General features: G+C 39.2%; 2 protein-coding genes and 1 long non-coding RNA gene across 4 annotated transcripts; 1 reads left to right on the top strand and 2 right to left on the bottom strand.

Moving 5' to 3' along the window:
- Positions 1-194: 194 nt before the first annotated feature.
- On the bottom strand, positions 195-902 carry LOC106948517 (fatty acid-binding protein, liver-type). The gene is made up of 4 exons (XM_015034235.1): positions 790-902; positions 540-712; positions 352-444; positions 195-281 (listed from the first exon to the last, which is right to left on the bottom strand). Exons 1-4 carry the CDS (start codon positions 854-856, stop codon positions 231-233), a joined length of 384 nt encoding a protein of 127 aa, XP_014889721.1. The 5' UTR covers positions 857-902; the 3' UTR covers positions 195-230.
- A 1187-nt stretch (positions 903-2089) lies between these two features.
- Positions 2090-5499, bottom strand: LOC106948515 (isotocin-neurophysin IT 1-like). 2 transcript variants are annotated; one of them, XM_015034233.1, is made up of 4 exons: positions 5254-5499; positions 5057-5181; positions 4079-4283; positions 2090-2436 (listed from the first exon to the last, which is right to left on the bottom strand). In XM_015034233.1, the coding sequence occupies exons 1-4, from the start codon at positions 5315-5317 to the stop codon at positions 2294-2296; spliced, it is 537 nt and encodes a 178-aa protein (XP_014889719.1). In that variant the 5' UTR covers positions 5318-5499; the 3' UTR covers positions 2090-2293. The 2 variants fall into 2 exon arrangements, with proteins under 2 accessions (XP_014889719.1, XP_014889720.1); XM_015034234.1 differs by having other exon boundaries at positions 5057-5178; positions 5254-5495.
- A 1487-nt stretch (positions 5500-6986) lies between these two features.
- On the top strand, positions 6987-9478 carry LOC106948516 (uncharacterized). The gene is made up of 2 exons (XR_001425189.1): positions 6987-7093; positions 7963-9478. It is a non-coding gene; the product is annotated as an uncharacterized LOC106948516 (long non-coding RNA).
- Positions 9479-10569: the final 1091 nt, after the last annotated feature.

Genomic DNA, 10569 nt, shown 5'->3' with positions numbered 1-10569 from the left:
TTTTATGCAAGCAAGACAGATTTAAGGAAGAGTGTGATGCTGTGGTGTCCAAGAGTCAGTAAAAATTTGCTTGTGTCCTTTAGCTAAGCCCAAGACAGACTGAAGTCTTGCATAAGGATCCATGCACTAACCTTAAAGAATTTGCCACTATAAACCTTACATGGAGGAATTCAAGTTCAATAAAGAGAGATAAATGCTGCTTTCATGTTTATTATACAAAGTGTAAACATCTACATGCGTTTGCTTATCCTCTTGTAAACAATGTCGCCAACAGTCATCGTCTGAAAAGAAAAGACGAGGTTAATAAGTCTGTCCAAGAGGCAACCAGAGCTCATAGTTTGAAGAACTTACATTTACAATAGTGTTGGCATCAGTCAGTTCTGTGACCGACTCGATTCCTTTAAGAGAAACCTTCAGCTTGTTGCCGTCACGAACCACCACTCCCTTCAAGGTAGAAGTTAAAGATTTAACACTAAACAGTTAACCCAGTCAGGTTGGGTCAGACCCCATTTAAAGTCAAACAGGTGAATTTAACTTACCTTGATCTTCTCTCCAGTTAAGGATTGCATCTCTGCCTCTTTTCCAATGGTGAAGGCGTTGGTAATGACATTTGAGCCAGTAGTGACCGTCACTTTGAAGTCATCACCAGTCTCTTCAATTTCAGAGACGCTCTTAAGATCTTTACCTTTCTGGATGAGTTCATCAGGAACACCTAGAATACGTCGGATTAAAGCCATGCCTATTGTTCACACACAGTTTGACCACAAGTCTGTTAAAGCATCAACTCACCAATGGCCTTCATAAATGCCTCAAAGTTCTCATGAGACTCCAGCTGGTATTTCCCAGTGAAAGACATGATGGCAGACAGTGAAGGTAGAGAAAAATGAGGATCCTGCCTCTTTTATACTCTCAGACTGCAGTAGATCAATGATTAACTGCAGGTGATTCCAATTAGGCGGAGTCAGGCCACCTCACGCAAGGTCACATCGACCACAGCAGATAAAACTCTTGGCGGAGATAAACAGCTTAGCAACTTAACTAAGGTTTGGTGAAACTTAACAAACATTAGAAAACAGGGACGGTGAGAAAAAGCAAAAGAAAGAACCACAAACAAATGTTGACATAACTTTTTGTGCATGACCAACATGGGAATGACCTTTGACTTGACTGTTAGTTGAGACACAAAATCCAACAATGAAGATGACCTGAAGGCAGCTACCAAAGCAATCTGAACTTCTGCTACAGATTGGAAGTGCTAAGAGGCTGATTGCCTCTATGCCACGGTGCATTGATGCAGCAATGCATGCAAGAGTTCATTTATAGCTCTGTTCAAGGACAGTTTATTTTTTCAGTACGCTGACATCTTTGAATTCAGTTTTTTTTTTTAAATTATGCTTAAGATTCAATTTTTCCAAGAAATTGAGTTTTGAGTTTTCATCAGCATTAGCCATAATCAGTAAAACTGATTTAAAAACCTTCACATATATCAATCTTTGGGAAGTTGAGCTAATAATTTTTCTCATCTTTTGAAATTAAGTAGTAAAGTAAATAATCTTTGAAGTTAAATTCAACTTAAATGAGATGCCCATATATGGTAATAAATTTACATTTGTTTTTTTTCTGGCAAGAACCCTCAAGGTGCACAAATCCACAGTGTGAACTATGATCCACATTTGATTTCAAAGGTACTTTGGTCAGATTAAGTCACTTTTCACGATAAGATTTTTGATAATGAGAGTTTTCACAAAGCAGACTAATATAACCGTTTATTCTGCTCAGTGCAACATCGCTCGTCTGCAGCCTGTCTTTCAAAATGTTTTCCTCTGACTGAAACACATTTCTTTGTCATTACCTCTTGAACTGAACACAGTTCAGACATTAAGCTGAGAAAAAAAAATGGCTCAAAGGTGTCCAGATAATCACCCTAAAGGTTGCAACATTGATATTTGCACACAACCTCATGTGAGGATCTGAAAGATAAGGGCAGCTCTGATGATAGTGGGATATGTTCGAACACTAAACCTGATAAGGCTAATGCTGACTCTTTCTTCACCTTGTGCAGAAAAGAAGGAAAAAAAACAGAGGCATGTTATACTTTCTCCAAACTTTATTTCAGCATGCAGAACTCTGGATGACCTCTCTGTATTCATCCCTGTTTTCATACTCAAAAATATATTGACAAAGGCACTCTACTGAAGCGCTAAAGGTGGTGACAGACATGGAAACACAACTATACAGCAGGAACTACAAGTCCCATTGTCCTTGCAGAGAGACCTTCGGGTAGCGGAGGTGCTCATTGGTGGGTTCGGTGAGAAGTGTGGCGGGCCAGATGCAGGAGCCTGAGGATGATGTCGGTGGGATCACCGCCTTCCAACTGGCTGCTTTGGTCGTCTCCGTCGTCCTCAGGGAGGCACGACTGATCTGCAGTGCAGTTTTCTGAGGTGGAAAAAAAGAAAGACGGAGGAGTTAATGCTGCGGCATTTCACTGCGACTGCACTTTAACGAGCAGAAAAAAAGGCATTTTCCGGTAATTTCCCCACCACTTAGAGCTACAAGAGGATCAGAATGATCTAAAGAGAATAATCAACATGTTTGTTCCTGCTTTTATTGTTCTGCAAGTCTTCTGCTTTTATTCCATGTCGCCTATTAAGTGGTTAAATGCCGCTTTTGCATGTTTATTTATTTTAACAGTGTTGTTTTCTTGTAAATGTGACCCTGTGACTTAATGGTACTTGCCTGTTTACATTAAGATAACAAATTTAAAGCAACGGTTGGTTTCTAAAGAGGATTTCAACATAAATTCAGCCTTTCAAGAAAAGGTTGCAAAATTAGCATTTAAACTGGAACAAAAAAAGCTGCTACTGATGCATCGACACCAGTAATGAGCCATATTTAGATTAATTATACATCCTTCTGTCAGAACTAAAAAAGAAATCTTTCAGATGAGAAGTGAAACGCTCAAAATCGAAGAAAGGAAGTATGTTCGTCTTCTGTTTACACGCATAGATCTTTATGGTACTTTAACTTGATTTACATCTAAAAGTTCTCTGTGCTTATCTAAAGGCTGTCGTGTAAACTGTTATTTAGGTATTTATAGAAAGTTCTACAATGACTATTTAGAATCTGTTTTTTGTTTCTTCAATTAGAAATTTCACTTTGTTTTCACTTCACACCTTAGTTCCTTTAAAATATGCACTTTTCTCACATTTGTATTTAAATTATGTGAGGATTTAAATGCTTTGGCAGATAATTACAATAAGTTGAGAAGCCCTCCCTGTTGTCAGCGAATCAAATAAAAATGTTGATGTTGTAATAAAATTATATGAATGTTTAAAAATGGGCCTTGTTTCACCCAGGGTTGTTTCGAAGGTAATGTGTGTTTCTTCCATACACACTGCCACCTACTGGCCAACATGGGCCTGTCCTTTACCATTGTTGTCCTTATCCATTGTGAGACGTTTGTCGACAAAAACCAGAACTAAAATACTGAAGGGATTTTTAATTATCTTGGATTAAAATAGTTTTTAATCATCTGGAAATAAAACTGACATGGCGCAACACTGGGTCTTAACCAAAACCGATCCATTTAGTTTGCGACTTTTAGGTTTTTGAAGCCAAAGCAACAGTTTTTGAAAATTAGTTTACTTGTAAAAGTAAAGTATGTGACTTGAAGACCCAACAACAGTAAAGGAGGGAATCAAAACTCCAAGTTAGATGAGTAACGGTGCTCTATGATATCTCGGAAAATAAAGTATGATGTAGAACAAATGGAGCTGAAGATGATGGAGTAATGAAAGACGCACAGGAGACAAGTTTTTAAAAAATTACACTAAAAATATAAAGCAATGGTAAAAAGCATATTTTCATATTTTATACAGTTATCTTAATATATTGTGTAATTTCTTTGTCTAGACATTTTTTGATTGCCTGTGTTGCCATAATGGACTGGTACATTTTCTTCACCTGCTACTTGAAAAGCAAGAACGTTACAATTTTTTTTTCATGCCTAAAGTAAATGCACCATTCCATTACGACAACTTTTTGTCTTGAATCAGTGTCTGTTTCCGGATTCTCTGACCTGCATCGCAGCAAAGTCCTGCAGCGGCGCAGCGTCCTCCCTCTGAGCCACAGGCTCTCCCTCCGGCCTGACAGGGGGTGAGCAAGTAGTTCTCCTCCACGCAGTGTGCCGACTCGGGGGAACCCATGAGGCAGCCGATGCCCTCCCCGCAGCAGATGCTGGGGCCGTAGCAGCGGCCCCGGTCTCCAGGGCCGCAAGACATGCACTATGGAGGGAAAAAGAATCTGAGGTATTTTTTTGTCTAGTTTCTAGTGCAAATATCTTAGTGCACTTAAAAGAAGACAAAACTAATGTAAAATGAACTTTTATGTGAGATACAGGAGCTTTATGTCAGTAATTAATTAATATTGATGAAAACGTATTAGTTCCACTGGCCGATTGAGTCACTTATAACTTGAGAAAAACGTCTTGCTAGTGAAATAATCTGACAGTGGAATTAATACTTTTTCATCAATATTAAGGAATTATTTATCTAATAGAAGCTCATATTTATAGCTGAACAGTTAGCTGTAAGTTAGTGCACTTGAAATAAGAAACTAGACCAAACGTAACAGTTTTTGCAAATTAACTTGTTTTGTGTTTTTGCAGTGTTTATCTTTTACCATGCTCATTCAATTTGATGCAGTTTGTTTCTATACTGCCAATTTGCAACAAATGCCATCTTACAGCACATTACCAAACAAAAAAGTCCAATTTGTAAACAGAAATAAATCAAATCAGTCTAATAACTGTATACACATTTTACTGCATATATTTCCATCCTAGATTTTCAGTTCTATTTCTGAAATTTATCTTGAATCCAACACGAAAATGAGAGAAAATGAGAGAAAGAAAATGCAAGGAGATCTGTTCTGAAAGTTGTCATAGCTATCTATATTTTTGTCATTCAGCTTTGATAGGTGACCAATATCAATTTGACAAGGCAAAAGCATTTTACTTTGAGTTTGTAGCTTAAAAATTAAAATTGGAGCAACAAACCTTTCGGAGAGGAGCATCCATGATTGACCTCTTTCCACCGATGGGGCAGTTGGAGATGTAACACGCCGAACAAACGGACAGGAGGAAAAGCAGGCCCACGAACACGGCAGCTCCAGACATTTCTGCTGAGAATAAAGGCTGTTAAATACAGGAAATGGACTCGGCTACAGAGATGTCCTGAGATCAAACCCGTTCACCTGTTTCTTCACGATCTGCTTTACAAGCGCTCAGAGGTGATTGCTGTGGTCTCCGTCCTTGCATCTGCCGTTCACAGGTCTTATATATTCCTCAAGGCAACTTTTGAAAGTGACCCAGAAAGCCGAAAGCCACTTAAAAATCTCTAATGAATGTTCTTTGGATGCAGAGATGAATCGTCACAGTGGGAGGACAGGGTCAAAGGGCCAGGTCGTCGTGCTTACGTCTCTTTTGGCGAAGTTCATTACTGAAGGTCTTGTGGAGCGTGACCGTGCATATTAGAGATGAGAAAGACCATCAGAGAGGTCAAGATGAGCATGCAGGGTTGAAATTATTCTAATTATTAAAGATCACACGGACTGTAGAACGTTGATCTGCAATTATTAGAAGACGGTTTGAGTTTTGGGTTTATTCTTAAGATTTTTTGACATATTTTGGAGGGCTGTCAAGAAAGAGTGAACTTACAGGCGATCAGAGGAGGTCTGTGGTCAAAACTGAACGCTAAGTGGCCGCGTTTGGCTCGGCGGCCATGTTCTCCTTGAAGCAATGCAATACTGATGATGACAAATCGTCCCACTACTAAAAATGTCCTCCATTCTTCTTTAAGTCCTTAATTCTTCAGAGGAATTGAGGCACACATTGTTCAGGATCTGAGGTTAATTGCTTTTATGAGCTAATTAACACACTTAATGACCAGCCACAACCCGCAGAAGGCAGCTACATCTCAACAATGATATGAGCTCAATTAGTGCACCTTTCTGCAGAAGCCACCTCGTTTCAACTAACTTTTCTTCCAGGTGTAAGTTTGTTAGAAACGAATATGTGGAACAACTCACAGTTTCACTTGCCTCCTACTGGCTGCGAGTTGTTTACCTGGACAAGGTAAAGGAACAACCTTCCCTCCATCTATGCTGATGGGAATGTGACAGTTTTGTGCAAACATTTACAACACAAAAGGCCTTTGAAATTCACTTTTGTTGAGTAAAGCTTCCATCTTTAATATTACTTTTTTTTGTTGTTTTTTTTTTTACAAATTACAGTAAAAAAACAACTTTGCATTTCTATTTATTTTTACTTTACTCCCTGTAAATAAAATACAGTGAAAAAAACAAACTTTATAAATCATGTAATTGGTAAATGTGGTTCATATGAGTGTGATTAATCTCCCATCATCGTCATGGAAGAGAAGCAGGAAGAACAGCCGTATAAATTTTGTTTGAAGTTCACTAGAAGCCATGTGTGGGCCGTAGGACGCCCATTAGACCAAAATGCATCTGTAAGTCGCTACATGCATGTGTAGAACCTTGAGCACACCATTCCCCTGATGAAACACGGTGGTGGTGGCAGCATGCTGTGGCCATGCTTTCTTTCAGCTGTCACAGGGAAGCTAGACAGAGTTGGTGGGGATCTGAATGAATATAAACACTGGAATGTTAAAGGCTGCAAAACATCAGGATTTAAAGACCTTTAGTTTCATCTGTGTTTCTGGAGTTGATCGTTTCTTCATTATTTACTTAGATCATTCATCTATGTGTGTTAACTTCGGTGCATTAGAGTTGGGTTCCTTAAGTTTTTCCTTTCATCTGGTTTCCTGTGTCTTAGTTTTGTTTCTTTCTCCTTTTCTTCAGCCTCCCAGCTGTTTTTCATCTCCTCATTTCCTCTGCCTGCTCTCCCTCCCTCCCAGCTGCTGCTACTCGCCTTTGATTGCTCCTTTGTCACGGCCACCTTTCCTTCAGTACTTAAGCTCTTCAGTTTGTGTTAATCCTCACTGGTTCTTCTGTTGATCTTTGTGACTTACTCCATACCTTGCGCCGTCTGGCCAGCTGTTTCTACCTGCTATTTGTAAGTTTTCTCAGCAGTTTCACTAAATATGTCTTCCATGACAACTCCAAGTGTCTGTCTACCTGTCATGCCACAAAACACAAGACTGAGGGAGAGGTTCACTGTCCAGCAGGACAATGACCCTAATCATACAATCAGATCTATGATGGAATAGTTTCAAAGCTCAAGTCCAGTTTCTTGGTGGTATTATGCTGCAACTTTTAGATGCATTTCTTCCACAATCAAGTCAAATAAATACTTCTTTTCAGGCCTCAGAGACAAATGACTTGATGATGAGGGATATGCATCCACAAGCCCCAGAATGGTGGGTGTCCAGCAATGCACCCTGGTTAAAAATAAAAAACAAAACCGTATCCAGTTGTTAGAATGGCCTGGTCAAAGTCCAGGCTGAAATCTGTGACACCACTTAAAAATTGCTTTTCACACGGTTATCCATGTGATCTGACTGAGCTTTTGTGATGTGGGAAAACGTGTTGAAGGGGTATGAATACTTTTGCAAGGCACTGAATTTCACTGCAAACTAAATCATCTTGCATTTCCTTAAAATAGACCGATGGTAAAAAAAGAACGTAAAAAATGACACCAGTGGAAAGATTCAGTCCATCATTGCATGCCAATTCACAACTCTTAACAATTCAAATTGTGTTGTTTGTTTGTGCAACATCAACTCTCCTCCTCAAGTTCCTCCAAAAACCTGTGCAAATCCCTATTTCATAGAGAAATGGAGATGTCTATCTAGTGTTTCCTTATTTTTCTGCAGGAAGGCACTAGGCTTGTTGACTTCCTCTCCCCTCCCTTCCTTCCTTCTCTCCGAAGGTACTCATCTGAAAAATGAGAACAAAGTGATTGTTCCTGTTCTCTTTCTTAAGTCACTTCAAATGCTATCCGTGGACGGGCGGCTCATTGTCAGGAGAGCTGCGGAGCGAGCGAGAGGAAGAGAACTCAGGCTCAGGTACAACAGCAACAAGAGCAGCAGCGGCAGCACTTCAGCCAAAAGCATCACAGAGAGAGGGGGAGAAAAACGCTGGTAAGTTGCACGCAGGCTTCCCTGCAGCCTGACAGGACACACTGGCATGGCACAGACTGGCACATGAGGAGGGGCTTCACTTTTAATGGATTGTTTGGGATGAGTGTGGCAAACAGGCAGGGGTCTGTGCTCACAGCGACTCAAGCAGCAGGAGGAGTGAGGAGGACAGAGTCCAGGAGAGAGAATTCAACTTCAGAGACAGAAAACAATGAAAACTTTGATTTTCGTTTCCGGCAGCTCGAAAACCTGAAAAGTGACAGAATAATATGTTTGATAAAACTTGCACCCTGCATTAGGAATATTATTTTTTAACACATCTGCACTTTTTTTGTTTTGTTGAATTGCAATTTCTCTGTGTCCCCGCATCAGGAATATTCAAATTGTTACAAAGGTCTGCAGAGAGGAGAAATCATTTCAGAATTACAAAATGTATTCTAAACTCTGCTGCTGTTGACCAAACACTGAATAACAATTGTAGATTATAAATGCTGAACTGTTTATCTAATATCTCATAAAGGTCACATTCTACCACTGTAAACGGCTCACCTTTAACTATTATGTTAGAATAATAGTTAGTTTCCAGCTTATTCTCACGAATAAGTTGGAAGTGATTACCAGGAATAGAAGGATGATGTTATGAACGACATTGTTTAGAACTGTTTTGAATGCCATGCAGAAGTGAGATGGTTCCCCTTTTTAGTTATCGTTTTCGTCCATCGTCTACAAAATCACACTAAGAGACGGCCGTGAAGATGCCATCTACATCACTGTTGTGTTATTGTTAGTTACTTGAGTCAGAAAGCCAATTTTAACATGGTGAGAAGTTAGAAAAGTGGACAGTTCTTCTGCGAGTGCAAAAATAAAGCGAAGAGATGAACAGAGCACAGAGAAAAGAGATGGAGAAGCGAAAAGGCTGCAGGAGGTAGAGGTGAACATTTCTCAGAGAACTTCCCGATTTCAGACGAGGAGGAGACCTGTGAGAAAGAAAGAAGTGAAAGGTTTCAGGTTGAACACCGAAAGATGTGGGTGTCGGCGCCGCTCCGTACCCTTTTCAATCTTTACTTTATAAAAATGCTTCAGAGGAACTGCTCCCCATCTTCAACTGAAACCAGAAGCATGGTCAGAAGATGAGCTTTTATAAACTGTTCCTCTTAATGATGCGTCTGGGGGTAAAAATAAGCATTGATCGAAAGTAGATCTGCTCAATAACTGTACTTTATATATTTTAAAACTATTAGCTGCTCTTTTTTTGATGCCAATTCTGCAGATCCGTCTCCGATTTGGATCTATTACATGTCACACCTCTGATTCACTTTACTTGTTTAAATATCATTCAAAATATAAACTTTAAAAAGTCAGATTTCGGTTTCCTCATGTCTTGCTAAATTGTCCAAACTCCTTTAACGCTCTCTTTTTTTTTTTTTTGTCACAACCACAAACTTCAGTGTACTGCCTTTTGTTAGGGAACATTAGAAACCAAACATGATGCTTCAAACATGAAGACCAAGGTACACAGCAGACAGGTCAGGAATTAAACAGTGGCGAAGTTTGAATTACATTTAGATTAGAAACAGATATCCTGAGCTTTGAACACCTCTCAGATGAACACAACTGGGAACCTACAGAGACATGGCAATAAATCTAAACTGACACTCTGAGCAAGGATAGCATTAATAAGCATGTAAAAGACTCTTTGTAACTCTGGAGGAGCTGCAAAGATCAGGTAAGAGAATCTGTTGAGATGTAGGAGAGCGAGAAGAGAAAAGTTACTGTTGCAAAGAATGTCATAAGATTTCCTAGATAAGTGGGACAAGGTTTGCCAATCAGATGAGTGAAACTGTTTTTTTAACCAAAAAAATAATCATCCTGAACTTGACAACCTCACAGTGAAACATGGTGATGAGTGGGACATTTCAAGAGGAATGAATAGTTTTCAATGCACTGTAAGAGGACATGTATTCTGTAAAATCAGCTTGGCTAATATAAAAAAACATGAGCTTTTTAAATTAAGTATTCATAGGTTTTAGACCAGAGCAAAAACATGTAGTGCAGACTTCCTCTGAAATCTGCAAGCAGACTGATGAACATCAGTGCCTAACACTGGGGTTTCCAAACGTCACATGGACTAAAATCAAGTCAAAAGGAATTCTGGGCCCTAAAATACATCTTACAGCAACTCAACAATAAACACTAAGCATGCAACAATTTAATTCAACAAATGAAGTGGTCGATTTGTTGCTGGGAAGGATTTAGAAATCATTTTAAATCCAAAACTTACTACAGGTTTGCCTTGATAAAAGTAACTTTGCAGATTTTCTAGGTATCAATTGGGGGGGGGGGGAATAACAGAACACAATTTAATGAATTCTGATCAATAAAATCTTGTTTGAATAATGCTTGCTGTATTTAGCCAAGTTTATTAAATTAACTAAAAGCTAATTTTTGGTGC

Source organism: Poecilia latipinna, unplaced genomic scaffold (genome assembly GCF_001443285.1).
Source record: "Poecilia latipinna isolate Pla-1442-1.1 unplaced genomic scaffold, P_latipinna-1.0 Scaffold292, whole genome shotgun sequence".
NCBI lineage: Eukaryota > Metazoa > Chordata > Actinopteri > Cyprinodontiformes > Poeciliidae > Poecilia > Poecilia latipinna.
The sequence above is the reverse complement of the archived record's forward strand: the minus strand, read 5'-3'. Positions and strand labels throughout refer to the sequence as shown.

Excerpts from the sequence above, each read along its gene's own strand:
- LOC106948517 (XM_015034235.1), bottom strand. The coding sequence starts at position 856 with ATGTCTTTCACTGGGAAATACCAGCTGGAGTCTCATGAGAACTTTGAG. Across the intron at positions 713-789 it reads GGCATTTATGAAGGCCATTG|GTGTTCCTGATGAACTCATC; the intron begins GTGAGTTGATGC and ends GACGTATTCTAG. Across the intron at positions 445-539 it reads TAACTGGAGAGAAGATCAAG|GGAGTGGTGGTTCGTGACGG; the intron begins GTAAGTTAAATT and ends TCTACCTTGAAG.
- LOC106948515 (XM_015034233.1), bottom strand. The coding sequence starts at position 5,317 with ATGCAAGGACGGAGACCACAGCAATCACCTCTGAGCGCTTGTAAAGCA. Across the intron at positions 5,182-5,253 it reads AGCAGATCGTGAAGAAACAG|CAGAAATGTCTGGAGCTGCC; the intron begins GTGAACGGGTTT and ends CTTTATTCTCAG. Across the intron at positions 2,437-4,078 it reads AGGACTTTGCTGCGATGCAG|AAAACTGCACTGCAGATCAG; the intron begins GTCAGAGAATCC and ends TTTCCACCTCAG.